The sequence below is a fragment of the Rhagoletis pomonella genome, unplaced genomic scaffold (genome assembly GCF_013731165.1).
Source record: "Rhagoletis pomonella isolate Grant_MI unplaced genomic scaffold, Rhpom_1.0 Rhpom_scaffold_00317, whole genome shotgun sequence".
NCBI lineage: Eukaryota > Metazoa > Arthropoda > Insecta > Diptera > Tephritidae > Rhagoletis > Rhagoletis pomonella.
The window spans coordinates 26,248-45,590 of record NW_023458871.1 but is presented as its reverse complement, the minus strand read 5'-3'; the positions used below and the strand labels follow the sequence as shown (position 1 = coordinate 45,590).

At 34.7% G+C, this 19,343-nt stretch overlaps 1 protein-coding gene across 1 annotated transcript; it reads left to right on the top strand.

Annotated features, from left to right (window-relative positions):
- Window positions 1-549: 549 nt before the first annotated feature.
- Window positions 550-16,313, top strand: LOC118750592 (probable phospholipid-transporting ATPase IF). The gene is made up of 11 exons (XM_036485329.1): window positions 550-769; window positions 4,012-4,222; window positions 8,717-8,842; window positions 9,004-9,550; window positions 9,644-10,058; window positions 11,108-11,795; window positions 11,884-12,025; window positions 12,100-12,602; window positions 12,662-13,475; window positions 13,548-13,874; window positions 16,025-16,313. The coding sequence occupies exons 1-11, from the start codon at window positions 629-631 to the stop codon at window positions 16,233-16,235; spliced, it is 4,125 nt and encodes a 1,374-aa protein (XP_036341222.1). The 5' UTR covers window positions 550-628; the 3' UTR covers window positions 16,236-16,313.
- Window positions 16,314-19,343: the final 3,030 nt, after the last annotated feature.

Below are 19,343 nucleotides of genomic sequence, written 5' to 3'. Positions count from 1 at the left end.
ACAAATAAATTAAAAAAAAAAACTTAGAAATTCGCAAATACGTAACAAAGAGAGCTTTCAGACATTCAAATGCGTTGGTAGCGGCAAATAAAAAAAACCAATTTACCGCTGCGCTGAGTTCAGATGCCGTTTAACGTCTGCGCGTGATAGTAGTGAAGTGCGCACGCGCAATTCAAATAACAACAAACACTTTTTCGCATTTAACAGTTATAGAATGCGGCCAGCCGAGTTGAATGAGTTTAATCGCCACAGTTGCTTATGACACGGCGTGTGGCAACTCGAAAACGGTGCTGGTCAAAAATAAAATTCAACAAATGCTACGCATAACGCGCCAACAAAATAAAGTGAAATTTTTTGCTGAAATAAAAAATCCTGTTTACATGCGAAATCTGATTTTGTGCTCTGGAGTGCGGAGTGCAAACGAGTCACAAAAAAAAAACATAATTTCAAAAACTTTGTCTCAATGAAAATATTGAGTGAGAAATACATACATACATAGCAATATGAGATAAAGTTCATCTATATAGTTATTTTTATGGCAACAAAGCGCACCAAAGAGTGTGCTCCGCTTTTGCTTGTGTGTTTGTCCTGTGATATTTTGTGCTTTGTGTCGGATTTTTTGCGGATCATGAATTTTGTCGGCCGACATGATCACATCGCTGGCGGCTATCGACGCGTCAATGCAGCAACCTATGGATTTCCGCTTTCTCATAATGCGAGTGAAACAAAGCCTTTCGTTAAAGAAAGTCTGTCCTGGAAATGGCATAAGGTGCGTGTGATTTAATTGACTGACAATGAGTTAAAATTTAATTATTTATATATATGAAAAAATACTTAAATTAAATAACGTATAGGTAAATTTCAAATAAAACATCAGTTTATATTATTTTACACTGTTCAACAATTTCGAAGCCTTTGTCTTGAGGCGGAATGATTTAAGCTCACTGATGAAAGACCTAGACCCATATAGTAAGACCTCGAAATCATAGTTTAGGTACACATGTATAGTAAAATTACACTAGAAATAGTTTTGTTGAACATTTTAATACATTATCTCTCTCATCAAAGGGTAGTTTTTAACCCTTTTTTTTTGGGCAGTCTGAATAAAATGATATTTGGAAGGTCACTAGAGGATGTTTAAAATGTTTTAAAAATTATTCGCCGAAAAAAATTTCATTAGGTACGTTCGCAGACAAAATCTTTATACAAGGACGTAAGAGTCACCAGAGAAAAAATTTCGAATATTCCCCTTGAAATATGCAGCAACTTTTATGTAGAAATCTCACAAAATGCCATTATATTCCGACTTTTCAAAAACGAGACAAAACGACTCTTTCGTGACAAAGCTATTGGGTTAAAATGTTCTACAAAATTATTTCCCGTCATATTTCTAGGCCTTTCATTCTGAGTTGGAATCATTCCGCAAGCCAAAATGCTGTTGCACTGACTTATTGGAAACAACGAGAAATATAATAAGGTTTATAATATAATAATATAAAAAGTAAGAGAAAATAAAATTTAAAAAAGGAAAAAAATTAAATGGGTTTCCATAAGTTAAATTTAATTAAAATATTTCTATTTTGAACAATAAAATTTAAAAAACATATAAATATATTTTTTAAAACAATGAAATATAAACGAAGTTTAAAGTAAATAAAAAAAAAATTATAAAAAAAGAAAAAAGTATAAAATAGGTTTATAAAAATTAAATGAAGAAAAAAATCTAAAAAGTTAAATAATAAATAAATTAAAAAATAAAATCAGTTCCTAAAAAATTAAATGTGTTTAAAAAAAGAAGTTATTTTCAAAGTAATATATGTAATCTAAAAATTAAAAGAAAAATAAATTAAAAAAAACGAAAAATGAAATCCGTTTCCAAAAATTAAATTAAATTTAAATATTTCTATTTAAAAAAATATCATCTAATAATTAAAAGAAAATTAAATAAAAAAATTAGTTAATGAAGAAAAGGAAGAAAAAAATGTTTCTGCAAATTAAATTAAATAAAAACAAATATATATATGGGACGCTCCATGTCAATCGGAACAGAGCTATATCAAAAATTGGCGCAATATAAAACATCGTTCAAGGGCTGAAAATGCTTGCACACTTTTGTTCTTTTAATAAATAGCAGTGTGGCGATTTGTTAAAATCGAACCTACGTACATGGCGTATGAGCAACTTTCTCATCTCATCTGAGTAACTCATACGCCATGTACGTACGTTCGAATTTAACTATTCCGTGGATTCGCGATTAAGAATTGATTGATAAGATAAGATTGAAAATCTGACACCAGATTTGAGTTCAGCAACCCTGAAAATCCCTGCATCTCAAGTTTCGAGCAAAAATGTTGAACTAAAAAAAATCGTCCTCCCTTTTGGATCCGCCATTTTGAATTTTTAAAATCCGACACCAAATCTACATATATTCAGTGAGCCTAAGATGGTTTAAAAAACCTCCCTTCATTTGATTTTTTAGGTTTTGTAATTTTTTTTTAATGATATTATTTGTCGGTTCGTGAATTTGATGAATTGCATCACTTCTACTGACGCCACCATATTTAATTTCCAAAATCGCCACACTGCTATTCAACGAGCAAAAGTGTACAAACATTTTTAGCCCTTGAACGTTTTTTGTACTGCGCCAATTTTTAGATATATGACATGGAGCGTCCCATATACATATTAAAAAAAAAAATAAGGTATACAAATTAAAAGATAATTAAATTAAAAAAAGACAAAAATAAAAATAAATTAATGAAATTTTAAAAATCCTTTGCCCGATGACTTGAACTCTCGAATAGCATGCTAGTGCATGCTCACTAGGCGATTTCGACAAGTTTTTCTGTTAAAACAGCTATTCACTATGAAAGTTGGCCAGGGGGCTTTTTTTAGTAAGACCTTCGTGCGTCTGGATTCGTCAAATTATCGGTATGATTTAGGGACGTGAATCAAGCGTCTTAGCTTGTACAGCTGGAAGTTAAGAAATTGTAGTATTTACATACATCTAACTTATCATTTAATCATATTGAAGAAATGGACTTATTTAGATTACGGAAAGCTAAATTTGTACATACCTACGTATGTAGATATCAGATACAAAAGCAAGTAATTGCAAATAACAAATACAAATATTTTTTAAATCGTTAGGCCTTGTTTACAAATGAACTAATTCAAATGCAGTTGCTACACAAAAGGTTTGCTGTTGTGTACATATAAACATATGTATATAGTATACCATTAACAAAGTACATACATTGAAATAAACAAATCTGGAATACTTGCTTCAAATTAAAAACATTTGGCATGTTAATTGCTTTACTGCACAGCAACCCGAAATGATGTGAATAAAGAAGTTTATATAGAGGGAAAAATTGTTTTTAATTAAATTTTTTTTTGTGTATATAAATAGAAATATTAGGGTTTAAGAAAGTATTAGTTTTCTGGTATCCTTTACAATGATAATAATTTTTTAAAAATTGGTTTATATTTTTTTTACAAAAATGGTTATTTTTTGCTTTTAAGTGTTTTTTTTTCAAATTTTTATATACGAAATATGCATACCCGAAGAAAGTAGGTTTAATCGCCTTTACAATGACACCAAATTTTTAAAAATCAGTTTTAAATTTTTTGTTAATGTTTTTTTGTTTTATAAAAAAAAGGTATTTTTCTTTTTAAGTGTCTTTTCTCAAATATTTATATACGAAGTATACAAATACGCATGTCAGAAGAAATAAGGTGGCATTAAAATACATTCAGCATAGTTTTCGTACTGTATAAAATAAACAAATAACCAGGACGACTAACAAAAAAAGGACAGTCTCGAAGAATACAGAAAGAATGGGCACTTTAGGCATAACACTGTAGTTCGTTGGTTTCCTTCGATTTATTTATAGTTTAATTTAGCTTAAATTAAGCTTTTTTATAACTTTTACTTTAAATTTAAGTTTTTTATATTAACTTGATTTTATTAAAGTTTATTTTTTTCTCTCTATTTCTTCATTTGGTTAGGGTTCCCGCGTTAGCACAATCAATGATTGGCTACAAATCAAAATCGGCGGCGATGAGGAGGTGAAAAAGAAAAAGGGGCGTCAACAATTGAATCGCATTAAATCAACCAAATACACAATAATAACATTCCTGCCACAAAATTTGCTCGAACAATTTCGACGAATAGCAAATTTCTATTTTCTCATTATGACTGTCATATCGCTAGTGATTGGTAAGACACACTTAAGCGTACGATTAAGTATTTTGTTTGACTGTTACTCATAAATATTGTCGAGATTATACATAAATTGCGATTAGTTTTAGAAATTTTGAAGGGTGCTAATGTGTGTGTGTATGTTTGGCTGTGTGCGCGTGTCTCTGTATGTTTATTTATGCACAGGTGCTAAAAGCTTTGATAACAAGTAATTAGCAAGTTGTCTCGCTGTTTGTGAATGAACAAAACAAAAAAAATAAAAATAAAATTAAAATGGAACAGAAATAACACGCGAGTGCATTTAAATTTTAGACTTTTTAGGGAGTTTGAAATATTTGACGTAAACAAGTATGTAAATAAATCAAAAATACAACTAGATTTCGACATTATACTTCTTTTGCTATCATAATTTGTGGGTATTTTGTAAAACTTTGCAATTTCCAACCATTAAACAATGGGTCAAATTACTACTTTTTCTGTGCAAAAAACAAAAAAAAAAAAAATGTTTTCATCGCGTAAAAGGGTTTTTAGCAGTTGCAAAATTAAGACAATACGAGTCACTAATAGGTCGTAGCTTACGTAGGATTGAAATTTCAAACCAATCGAACCGTTTTTTTTTTTACTACTGTTAATGAATCAGTTTTTGATGAAGAATATAATTCTATGTACATATATTTTCCAATATTTATTTCTTGAGATAAAGCCAAGCTAGAGAAACACGCACTTAAAAATGAGTATTTGCATGTGAAACCTGATCGTTTGGCCTAATGTGGAGATTTCTTTCATATATATAAAACTTAGTGGAAGCAAAAAATTCTGATTTTCACTACTCCAAAAGGAAACCCAAGTAAGTGAAAATATCGATTTGATTGCCTTAGGAAAATTTGCTAACGAACTAAAATTTCATGTTACAGCAATTAGCGATTTTTCGTTGCGCGTAAATGTGTCGGCAGTGATAAACTGTGCACCACCCAGCACCCTCTTTTGCATGCAAATCCATACATAAATACATACATACATACATATGTATATTGATTGCGGGACCTTGACCATCACCTTCATGCGCCACTTCGCACACAACGGTGAATGCTTGCAAACTGAACGCAACGCTTTTTCGCAGTTCAATGCAACTACTACTGGCATCAGCTCAAATTAATGTGGCACAATTAAAGTATATTATTTTTAGATTGTTTATTTATTTTTTTTGCATTTTCTCTTCATTGATTCCTCGTTTTCTACTCTTTGATTGATAGACATTCATACATACATATGTACATGCATACGAGGGGAGGCTGACAAGTTTTGAGTACGTTTAAGGTGTCATTAATGTTTTGTTTAGTAATATAAACACCGAATTTCAAGTCATTATCATAATTGCGTTTTCAAAAATGGTAGAGTCGCTGGAAGACGATCCCAGGTCGGGGCGCCTAAACACTGCCGTTCCCACTGTTTTTTGGCATTGTGAATCTATTCTGACAAAATTCGATGAGCCGGATTTTGTAGTGTTCGAGAGAAAAATTTTGCGAAAGATTACCGCAGACGATGGAACGTTGAGTTGTATGAGTTTTACAACGGTATGTACATAGCGCATCGAATTAAAATACAGGGCGCCGCTGGCTTAGCCATGTTGTTCCAATGGACATCGACGCTGGTGGTAGCAGAGGAAGAGAAGGGAGGCCCACCGCGTTGGAAAGACCAAGTGGGGAGGGATTTGGCTTTACCTGGCATTTCGAATTGGCGTCAGTTGGCACAGAAGAGAAACGATTGGCGTGCTTTATGGAACCCGGCCAAAATCGCTTAGACGGTTACAGCACCGAATAAGGGGAAGACGAAGGTATTATTTTCACTATTATGCCGCAGTGTTGACAAAACTAAGCCAAGTCACGGTTTAGATCTGGTCCCCAGCGATTACTTCCTGTTCTCCGATTTTAAGAAAAACCTTCGAGGACGAAGATTTTCGACTGAAGAAGAAATAAAGGCGGCAGTAGACAAGCATTTCGAGGAGAAGTACGGCGAATTTTTTTCATTGGACTAAAAGCCTTTTATGATAAATGTAAGCAGTGCATTGAAGTAGAGGGAACTTTTATATACAAATAAAATTTCGATTCATTTCTCTCTATTTTAATACCTTAGACTCAAAAATTTTTAGCCTCACCTCGTATGTATGTATGTATGTATGCAGTCAAATGTATGGTGACATGGGAGCGGGCACTTGGTTGATGGGTCGTGCATTTTTGGATCGCAGTACAATTAAACCCAAGCACTGACATACTAACTTCTCGTCATACGCAATGTTTAATTTGTTTATTTGAGTAGCTTGGTTTGGTTCTTTGTTTTCTCTTCTACCTTTTATAATTTTGTATTTTTTGCATCTATTTGTCTATTACATGCATACATATGTAGTATTAGGAGTTCAGTTCACTGATTGAATTTATATGGTCACACTCTTATGCGCAATCAATTAAAATTTTATTACTGTGAATTATGGTTTGCATGTTTGTTTTTGTTCGCGCTGACGATATTCTACAGATTGTTGATTATTGTGGTAGTAATTGATTAGATGCTTAGAATTCTGGACAAAAAAAAATAAATAAATGCACGTCCGTAATGAAAAGTAGAGAAACTGAGTATAAATAAATATCAGTTTGAGCATAATTTGTTGCATGATTTAATCACTTAGAGTCAGTTTTTCAATGCACAGCTGGAGTTTAAACTTAGTTTAAATGCTCGAGCTGACTGGTTTAAACTAAGATTAACCAATGAAATGTCAGCCAGCTGTTCAAAGTTTAAAATTGCACTGAAAAACTGGGGTCCCTAGGGAGGTTATCACAGCAGGGAGTTAACTCTCATTGGGCTGTTGACTCTGTACTGTTAAGGACCGGCATCACACACTGTAGAGATACCGGCCTCTAATTGACCGTCCTAAGGAGTAACTAAGATTAGAAGAAGCATCTGTACAGACTCGTCAGATTAAGAAACTATTTGTAGAAGTTACATAGGTATCTGTTGAATTGATCTCTGTCCTGTTTGCAACTCAACTAAACAAAAAGAAGAGTCTAGGGTGAATGTGTGCTCTTAGCTAAAGCTGGGTAACTGCAGAAGAAGTGCTCGACTGTTTCCATCTCTTCGTCATCTCAGAAAACGGTGCTAATTTCAATTTGGGCAGCCAGGAATTCCTGTGTAACGTTGCCCTTAGCATTACCGCTTTGATTGATTTGATGGCCACGTGGCTATTCAAGAAGAACGGCATGTGTATTAAGCTACTCACTGGGGATGTCGGAAAAGGTAAAACATAGATGCATCGAAAATATACATCGATGCACCGGAAATATCGGTCGAAAATCGAATCAAACAGTTTGATGAAAGTTTGCTGAACTTGCCTCAATTTCTTCTAAAGTTTCAAATTTTAGATTTACATGGTTTTTGTTGGAAAAAATTTACTATGAAAAACATTTTGAATATCGTAAAAATACAATGCGAAATAATTCTGTGAGTGACTGTATGTATGTATGTATGCATACTCCATTAGCGGGGAATTCCATATCTGAGATACGAGTACATATGAGAAAAGGTCAATTTAATTTACTAAACAACAACTATTATGAACAAGTTTTCTCGCTTTCTTCTTATTTTTTTAATATCTTTCACAATGCAAGCAATTAGCAAAAATTATAGAAAGGAAAATTACCTGTGAAAAATAATAAAATGCTATACTAAAATGTATGTTTGTTGCCCATTCAGTTGTACTGATTGACATCAGCAATATGGAAGTAACTATAAACTGTAAATTTACTCTACATTGCAATAATTGTATTGGCAGGTGATTAAAAGTGGATTTATAATCAGTGTGGCAGATTCGCATATACATATGTACATATCATCACCCTTATGTCAGAAGCATGAATGTGCAAATATATCAGTTTTGAGCCATGGAGTTGACTTGATTAACCTTTGGATGTTCTATGTTATACAAAAACCCAGAATACCATGCGTACACGAAAACCACATATTTTGCAATTTAAATTGCGTAAATGTCTAGTAAAAAAAAAAAACTTTCAAACTTGATTTCCCAAAATTTTAATTTTTACACATTCATGTTTCTGGCATACGGGCAACGATATGTATGTATGTATGTATGTAGAGACATATGCATAAATCATGTTTGCGGCTGTTGAACCCGCAAATGAATTTTCGGAACGGGCTTGCGAAATAATGTCTTCCGTCATACAGAATGACCAGAGGAAAGTGATAAAATTTATTTGAAAAGTTATCACCTAATTTTTTTTTTGAAGATGAAATTCAAGATAAATACAAAAACTGATTTTGAAATAGCCGAAAAACAAAGATCCTTCGGAGATGTGAAGCAATGTGATACAGAAAATTAATTATTTTTAATTCAATAAAGTTTAATTTAATTAAATTAAATATAATTCAAATTTGATTTAGCTTAATTTAGTTTAACTTAATTTATGTAAATTTAAATGCTTGAATTTATTTTCATTTTAATTCCAGACAGTCCCGTCTCACCGATGACATCATTGCTGCCGCTGGCCTTTGTAATTGCCGTCACAGCCGCTAAACAGGGCTATGAAGACTTCTTACGCTACAGAACCGACAACGTCGTGAATCGCTCACCAGGTGCTTATCCGCGCTGCTGTTGAAAACAAAATACAGTATAAAAATTCAGTGCGAAAATATTGTTTTATTATCTGGCACAATTAAATTTTATAATTCAAATCATAATTTGCAAAACTCATTGCGCATTTCAAATGTTTATTTTATTTTTGTTTTCTCTGCAGTGACAGTCATACGCAATGGTGTTGCGACAGACATCCAATCGCAGCACGTTTGTCCGGGCGATTTGGTGGTGGTGGAGCGCGATTGTGATGTGCCTTGCGACTTGGTGTTGCTACGTAGCACCGATCCACATGGCAAATGTTTCATAACCACAGCCAATTTGGATGGTGAGTCCAATTTGAAGACGCTATTGGTGCCGCGCGATCTGCCGCTAGTCGAGATCAACCAGTTGCACAAATTGGGCGTCATCGAGTGCGAGAGTCCAAAGACTGATCTGTATAGTTTCAATGGTAAGATAGAGCTGGCCGGCAGTGAGGGACGCGTACTGCCACTGTCCGCTGATAATGTGCTATTACGTGGCTCGCGTGTTAAGAATACCGAATGTGTGATTGGGTGTGCCGTGTACACCGGCATGACCACCAAGCTGCAGCTGAATAGCAGACTAACGCGCAATAAAAGTGCCTCTAGTGAGGTGTATGTGAATCGTTTTTTGGTTGTGGTGCTCGTCTTGATGATTGGCATAGTGTCGATGATGTACTTCTTCAAGCGGTAAGTTGACGCATAGAAGCGCGAGGTAGTGCGAATTATCGATAAATACATACATACATGGTTCTGTACTTGCACTTCATTATTTTATAACAGTTATGAGGAGATTTATGTAGTTCCAAATCTGGCATATTTGGGTCCTGCTGCCGATGGCTACAGCATAAAACAATTCCTACAAGATTACCTATCTTTTTTGATACTCTTCAATTATTTGATACCCATATCGTTGTATGTGACTATTGAGTTACAGCGTGGTATTGGCGGATTCTTCATGGAATGGGATCTGCAGTTGTACGATGAGGCAACCGATGAGCATTTCATAGTTAATACGTCGAATTTGAATGAGGAATTGGGTCAGATTGACATTTTGTTTTCGGATAAAACTGGCACATTAACAAAGAACGAAATGATTTTTCAACAGTGTTCGATAAATGGACGGAAATATGTTTTTAAGAAGACGCGTTTGCTAGAGGAAGAGACCGGCGCACTGATCGATATCAATAAATTCAATGTGAGTATAAACAAATTTTAAGGTAAACGCTTGCTCGGTGATTGCTTTAGGACTGTTTTCATTCCGTTGAGAAGCTCGCACAGTTCGTAATTCTATATTCTTTGGTATACGTCGGTCACGCGAATAGGACTATAAAAAAGCCGTATAATCTTTGTTCGTTATCGACCACGTTGCTGCGCCATAAACAAGGACGGACGTGTTGAGATATTTGTGGAGCGTGATTTCTCTCCGTTATGTTGTTGTTGTAACAGTTTACAATTTCCGCAAAGAGTTATTTTGGGAATGATGCTGGAGTGACAGCCCTATCTATATATATTTCCTCCATATCACAAATGTACTCTGAACTTGGTTGCCACATTTCCATCTTAATCTCTGCAGGTGTTAGTACCGTTTTGGAAAGCATTTAATGGCTGCCTTAATTTGTGATAAAATTATTAAGCCTCCTGCCTGCCAAAATCTCGCCAGCTATTCGCATACACCCCTTTCTGCCTTTTTTTCTTCGTCTTGAATAAATATGCTATGCCGATCGCGTTTAATCCCTTTTGCAGCTCTCTCGTAACCTTTTATGATATTATTTTTTGCTAGGGCGTCCTTAGTTTAGGTCTCTAAAATTGGTTCTGTGTCCGGATATTCGCCTTATGTGGTGTAGGGGTCTTGGGAATATGCCTCGGTATTCCAGACCGTGATACGTTCACAATTCAAAGGCATGGACTATGAAATATGAATTTACATAACTGGTGTGACATCCAATCTGTCACTTGAAAACGGAAGTCGGTAATAAGTTCATATTTTTGGCTTTCCATTAAAAAACGTTTTCCTCCATTTAAGTAGGGCTGACACCCTTTACGCCTACATATACATATATCGAGCCCTAACCGGCAAAAAAATATGTAAGCGACATTTTTTCAAATTTTCTTTTTGGTGCAGAAATGTTCCTAGAGCACCTAGGTGAATTTCTGGGTCAAAAACAAAATTTTGAAAAAATGCCGCCTACATCTTTATTTATAATGATTGCACAGTCTTACCATTGTATACTTATTTTTTTCCAGAAAGATCAAAAGAACTTCTTTCAAGCACTGACTATCTGTCACACAGTTCAAGTAGCAGGTGACTCAGATACCAACCAAGCAAAAGAGGCTGAAACACCGGACAAAGAGGCTAATGGCCGAAGTGGGCTTGCCAAAATGTACTCAATTTCAGACATCACCGAAGAGAGTCATAATTCTAGTCAACAGAGTGGCGTTAATTTCGATAATATACAAGTATTGGAAACATCTATAACAAATAATCCCAATGGTCAGACCCATAATAGCATCAACTCCAATGATACTATCAGCGCCATAAATAGTAATGGCACAAATGGCTCGATTGCCGCAAATATTACCTCTGATATAAACCCGTTACTTGACGAAACGGATAAGGTGGAGAAGCGTAAGCGTCCGTTAATTGTTAAGCGTAGCCCGAATTTTACGCGTGCCACGTCGAGAATACATCCAGTTATGTCGTTACCAATACAAATTACCAATGGTACGGGCGTTGGATGTACAATTGAAATGGTGAATCGGTCAACAGCGCCCAACTTATTAGTGCCTGCTGGTTCACGACCCTCGTCATTACCTTTCACACGATCCACATCAGCTATAGATTTGCCAGATGATGGTTCCGTTGTTCCGATAGCGACGGGTCACAAACGATCGCAGTCCTATGGCGCACCGGCGGCATATATTACGCAGCCAGGTGAGTTTGCTCATTGCAATTTAAAGTTAACGTTTTGTTCTTGTTTAAGGCTAAGCATATATGTGAAATCCGTTTTACATGCTTCTAGGGCAGCAAGGTGGTGTACTTTACCGTACAGCAAGCACTATGTCGCGTGAGTCCTACGCAGCGCCCAACTTCCAAAGGCAGCCCACCATTCTGATACGCGCAGAGTCACAACGACGTAAGCACGAGATTGAGCAAGTTGTGCAGTAAGTTCACCGGATATATGAATTTTATCTGCTAGTCACACTTTAAAAGCCTCTGCATCAAACTTTTTTCACAGCACACTCGACTACCAAGCGTCCAGCCCGGATGAAAAGGCACTCGTCGAGGCTTGTGCCAATCTGGGTCTCGTCTATATGGGCGATGATGATGATGTCTTACGCATAAAGGTTGTGCCACCGCACATGGATTATTCGCGTCCCTTTAGCGTTGGAAAGGTCAACGAAATGCATTTCAGCCGCCTAAATGTGCTAGAATTTACCTCGGATCGTAAGCGTATGAGCGTGATTGTCAAGGACGAAAACGGCACGAAATGGATTTACACGAAAGGTGCTGAAAGTTATGTATTTCCGTTGTGTGCCAATGCTCAGTCAGACATTGTATCGCGTACTGACGCGCATATAAGCGACTTTGCACGTCAGGGTTTGCGTACTTTGGCGGTGGCGCGCCGACGCGTTGGTGATCATGAGTACCGACAGTTTGTCGCTGGTTTGAGTGAAGCAAACAGCTCGTTGGAGAATAGAAAAGAGTTGCTGGAGCAAACATATGCAAACATTGAGTGCAGTGAGTATATAAACTTTTGCCAAAAACTGATATGTAGCAAACAATGAATATGCTTCCAGATCTCGAGCTGCTAGGCTCTACTGCCGTTGAAGATGCTCTGCAAGATGAAGTCGCCGATACATTGATCTCTCTACAAAAAGCTGGCATTAAGATATGGGTGCTTACCGGCGACAAGGTGGAGACGGCACTCAATATCGCGCTCTCTTGCGGTCACATACCGCCCGATGCCATTAAGTACTTCATTATCGATTGCCAATCGAAAGAGGATATGTTGGTGCATTTGAATGCGCTCGACCGGGAAATTGTCTTTGGCATTGGGGCGCCATGTGCGCTGCTAATCGATGGCAAAAGTCTCAGCATAGCGCTGAGTGAGACGCCTGAAGTGTTCCGTGATATTGCAATCAAATGTACGGCTGTTCTCTGCTGTCGTCTGAGTCCATTGCAAAAAAGTGAAGTGGTCTCACTGATTAGAACTGCAAAGGAAGGCTATACCACAGCTGCGGTGGGCGATGGTGCAAACGATGTATCAATGATTCAGGAAGCGCACGTGGGCCTCGGTATAATGGGCAAAGAAGGGCGACAGGCGGCGCGTTGTGCAGACTTTTCATTCGCAAAATTTTGTATGCTGAAGCGCTTGATATTGGTGCATGGGCATTACCATACGACGCGTTTGTGCTATCTGGTGCTTTACTTCTTCTACAAGAATATATACTTTATGGGTATCATGTTCCTATTTCAATTCTATTCACTATTCTCTTCCGGTTCGGTATATGATTCTCTATTCCTGACGCTATATAATGTGATTTATACCTCGTTGCCGATTTTATTTATATCACTTACGGAGAAGCCGTACAGCGAAGAGATGCTTATGACGTAAGTATCTCAGAGTATTTGATTCTTTAATTTTTGAGTTAAATAATTTTTCTAACCCTCCTTTTACGTTAGGCAACCCGAGCTCTACAAAAAGAATACAAACAATAAGGGTCTTCATTGGCAGTATTTCCTTGTCTGGTCATTTTTTGGCGTCTATCACACCCTGATCACCTTTTTCTTCACCGAGTATGTGTTTTCTACAAACAATGTTCTTTTGAATGTTGGGCAACCGGCAGAGTTCTCTTGCTTTGGCACGCTGCTTATGCAAATCGTTGTGGTTGTGGTCAACTTGAAATTGCTGCTGGATTCCAAGTACCTGAGCTATTGGTTCATAGTATCGATTGTGGGTTCCATACTATCGTTTGTGATAACCACTGTGATTTATAACGTAATCGATCTGTAAGTACATATGAGTTTTATTAAAGTCAAGGTGTCCTCTTCGTTATATCAAGAGATAACACTGAAAACTTTGTTTAAATCTTTCGTAATGTTTATACCGTCGCAGCAGGAATATGTTTTACCATATAAGAGGTTTTTTGTGACCGTGATCCTTCTACATAAATTCGTCGCTAGTCCGATATATTTTATAACGTTAAAAGTGAGCTGGGAGTTTTTTCTCCGCTATGAATACCCTTCAGGTTAGGTTTAGATAATTTAGGTTAAGATGGTTGTTATAGGCTTAGTTATACCTGTCCATGAGTAGTCATCACTACGGCCTGGTGCCCATAAAAGTGGGACCAAAAAATAGTCAGACGCAATTGAAAGAGAGAGGCTAGGCATACCCTACTAACTTTGAGCGCTCCCAGAGCGAGCTCGATGCCCTAACAGCGTAAGATTAGGTTAACCTCCCAGCAAAGGATCATTCTCCCGAACTTCCACCCATGCTTCCTTCCAAATACCTCCCACTCATCCCAAGTAAGGATACGAAAGATGTCCTAATCAAAAGTTATTTAAGCACCCAATGCCCCAAGCCTTACCGTTATGTTATGTTACCGATTCCAATGAAAGCGGCTGGTTACACATGCTCCCCTTCTCGGACTAACGTAGTTTTCTATAGTGAATTTCCCCTTCAAGGTACAAGGGCACAGTAAAACATTAGGGTATTAGCTATGGTTTTAAGGATCCAAGAAATCGCGCTAGGTCCCTTTTATTACCAATTAGGTCAATAAGGTCGGTTTCGGCTCCCACTTTATTTAGAGATCTGCCTCCTCGATGTCGAAAAACTTACGTATAGTGAAAGTTTTATGTATAAGGGAAATAGAATTCCATTCACAATAGTGTGTAGAGCGGTCTCGTCTGACCTACCCTTGATATATGCCTCAAGTTCAAAGAGTTTGTCGTCCAGAGTAGAAGCTTAAGCGATTCCTAGTTACTCCTTGCTCAATTTTCCGCCACGCCTGCCAAATTTCCCAAGGGTGCAGGGTTGTTTTTCTTACAGGATAGTGAAACTCCTGCCTCCTGTCCAGAATTGACTGGTTCGGTTCGTCAACGGTACAGTTGAATGAATGTTTTTGTAGCCTGAGACCAAAACTATGTAGATTGTATACTAGGGTGGTCCAAAAATGTATGGGAGAAAAGTAAAATCGGAAATTTAATGCTCTCTCCCCCTAGGATTGTTCTATACCGAAAAAAGTATACGCCTGTTGTTTTATTTTAAAATCAAAATATATTTAGAGGTCGCTCAAAGCGCTCAAAGTTTCCCATGTATTTTGTATGGGAAAAAAAATACTTTTCGTAGAAATGGCATAGAATCCATGAAAATCAAAATTTTTCAATCTGAAAACTCTGCTTCTCTTCAGAGGACTTCAGAGAATAAAGCCCAATTGTTTATTTAAACATTTTTTAATTTTAACTATTTTTTAATAATAATTTTTAACGCTTCTGTTTGTATATTTGATTTTTTTTGGGATTTTTCGGAGACCCTTAAAAAATAGTTAAAATTAAAAAATGTTTAAATAAACAATTGGGTATTATTCTCTGAAGTCTTCTGAAGAGAAGCAGAGCTTTCAGATTGAAAAATTTCGATTTTCGTGGATTTTATGCCATTTCTACGAAAAGTCTTTTTTTCCCCATACAAAATACATGGGAAACTTTGAGCGCTTTGAGCGACCTCTAAATATATTTTGATTTTAAAATAAAAAAACATAGAACAATCCTAGGGGGTGAGAGCATTAAATTTCCGGCTTTACTTTTTTTGGACCACCCTATTGTATACCCATTGCCTATGGTAGGAGTAAGTGTAGTACCGCATGTATAGGACGTGGGTTTTTCTTTTCGTTCATTCTTCTCTTGTATTTTCATTGAAAATTCGTTCTCAAAACAGATCAGTTTGTTGGGGTAATCTGTTAGTACTGTAACATCTATCGAGTGTTCTTCAAATAGGTATAAAGAAAGAAGTTTTAGTAAGGCCGCTGTAGATATGAAGGTAGCCAGTCAGTAAAAATTAAGTGATTATATAATGTCGCCCAAAACTAAGACGTCTAAGACTGAAAAATTAATGTTCAATCATAGTAACTAATTTTTGCAAATTTTCTTTTTTTTTATTACAGAGACTATGATACCGATATCTATTGGGCATACAATAAGCTGCTTTGCTCTCTTCCTATATGGCTTTTTACCATACTCGCAGTAATTGCTTGCCTACTGCCTGATTACGTAATACGAGTTACACCGAAAGCTTTTAATTTGCCGAAACGCAGCTTTTATCCGAATGCAGGTCGTCTAAAAATGGAACGAAAAATAAATACGACACATTTATGAGTTTGGTAAAACCCTTCACAAGGCTGCTGAGTTATCGATTTAAAAAAAGTTATGTATTATATTTGTTTTGTAGCGTAAGAAAGGTTTGTATGTATGTTTTCATACGCATATATGTATTTACGTATACATATATACTGTATAGTAAATACAGATGTGTACTTAGTACTTAGATTTAAAAATATCCACGGCAGTTAAATGAGGATGAATGTTCAAACTTCTTCAGAACTTTGTTAACTTTCTTTAGATTTTATTACAGTCGCAGACGAAGATTTTAAAGCTTTCTATAGACTTATGAGGATGAGCCTTCAAAATTCTGCAGAGAATTTTAAGCTTTCTATAGATTTTATGAGAATAAGCTTTCAAACTTCTTCAGAGCTTTTTTAGCTTTATTTAGATTTTATTCATTCCGAACGAAGTTTTGTAAGTTTTCTATATATTTTATACATACATGAAAACTGTGGAATGCCTTAAGCGCGAGAAATGTTTTGGTAGTGACTGTTATATGTATCCCTTGGGAAAAGTTTTTCAAAGCTTTCTACATGGAAAAAGCTCTCTCTGGTCATTAAAAGCACATGTTTATAGATTTTGTACCATACCTTTAATTCCGAAACAACCGGAAAGAGCTTAAGGGAAATCGCGACGAATATTTTCTCCACCTTAGCATCTTACTAAAATAGTATTATTCACACTTTGTAAAGTGCATTCACAATAATTGTAAAGACCTATACCTATAGCATTTAAGTTTGACACCAAATATAGAGGCCTAAGATTTACATATAGTATTAATTTATTTTTTAAATAAATTATGTTAATATATCTATAGTAGATAATGTAGCATTTTTAAGAACTAGGAAATATTTTTTTCTGCATACAAAAATTGTATGATAATTTACGCCATGACCTCTGTATAAGTATGTACATATTTTTTTTAAATTAAATTTCATGTACATAAAAAACGAAAGTTTAAAAAAAAATTTGTAAATAAAAAACAATGAAATTTCGACGCAAAACGCATTTTTATTTATTTTAATTTTTGCATTATTAACTAATTAAATTAATTTTAGAAATACATATGTATGTGTCTTAACTGGAACACGAATAAATAATGAAATTGAGCAAAAATTATTTCGAGTGCATTGTTTCTATTAAGTATAATAACTACACTATTGAATAATAAATCGCAAATCGAAGATCGTAAATTTTATGACAATATCTAAGTAATTTCATTTTAATAAATATAGTAAGTTTAATAGAATAATTTTATAAATTCAACACATTGCATGCACATGAAATTACTATCTACATAAGTTTGTAAGTATTTACGTATCTAAGTGTGTGGATACTCCAACATAAATTTGTACAACATTCTGCGACAGTCAATTTTACACACACGCAAAAAAATCAATATACACGCAAAACTAGGAGTCAAATATAGTAAACCTGTGTTTTTAAGGATATCATTAATTCAAAAAATATATATAAAAAATCATTACAATGTAGAAAAACAATATGGCCATTAAATAAATGAGGCTAGAAAATAATTAAATCTTTTGATGCACAAGGACGAATAAGTATTGACAATATCATTTTAGAACCTTATACTTAAATATACTTAATTTTTAATTTTTTTTTTTAAATATGCTAAGAACTAATATAACCAATAATAACTTTATTAGTTTAGGATAAAAAAATTAATCAAAAGGACATTTTCAATACTTCTTCATCCAGTGTAACCAAAAATTTAAATTCCTCCTTTATTTGATACCCATATCGCTATTTTGCATTGCACTGAATTTTTAAAATAATTTTTTGAATAAATTACTTCCTATGTAAGAAAAAAATCTTGGCTTTCTCTCTGACTTACTATATTTCGCATTTAGTTTCGTGTGTGTATTGATTTTATCGTTTTTTTTAAATACATTTTTTGCTTTTTGTCGCATAGCGCAATATGTGTTAGGGTGGTTCTTCAAATATTAACATCTGAATTTTTGTACGGTGCACCCTTTTATTTTGTGCTACGTTCAAAATAAAAACATCCACGAAAATTAAAAAAGTTTAAAAAAATAAAAAAGTAAAATGAAATAATTTAAATCTTAAAAAAAAAGTTGCGAAAATGCGACAAAGTTTCGACTTGAAATCTCATAAATTTGAGATATTATTGAAACTTATTCATATAAATTCATAAACCCCCAAAATTTTAGTTGATCAAAATCAAATTTTGTAAAATTTTTGCGATAAAAAAAATAAAATTTTTCAAACCCCAAATTTTTTTATTTATTTATTGTATTTTTTCACGAATGTCTTTATTTTGTACGTGATGTTGATATTTTAACGACCACCCTAATTTGTATGTATGTATATGTATATTTTTGGATTAGTATTTTTTTTCAAATTTTGAATTATTTTCCTTAATTAATTTTGTACACTAAGATTTTTATTAATTAATTTTATCTATATATATTTGAATACTTAGTAAAATTAGCACAAGTATGTATATAAGTACCAACGTACGTACGCATGCATGCATGTTTTGTAAATATGATTGTTTTAGAGTACATTGTTGCAAGTTTCCTGTAAAATTCGTAAATACAACACGCTAAGTTCTAGTTTGAGTTTGATTTTAGATTTTATCTTAAAAATATAAGGATATAGATTTTTTTTTCAGTTTTTTTCTAGCTCATACTCATACGAGTGCAGTCACTCAATTACATACATACAAATGCTTCACAAAATATACATATATTCTTTATCTCCCTCTCTCTTCTATGTCTGTGATTACACGCTATCTAAATACATACATACGTATGTAGCTCTTTGCACTTTCGTTTCATTACTTTAAGCATTTCGAATACCCTGAAACATGTTGCTAAATATCGTTTACATTACATCTGTACAAGCGTACATTCATACGCCTTCTAACTTCCGTGTTTCCTAACTAATTTTATTGATATGATTGGCGCTAAATACAGGAAAAAATCAGGTACACCCTGGTTTTACTGCATAAGCACTTTAAGATCAAGCAGTTTTTCAAAACATCTGTAATCGTCTAAAAATATTGAAATACTTATAAACAATTGTTTTGCCAATAAAAAAAAAAAACATTTTAAG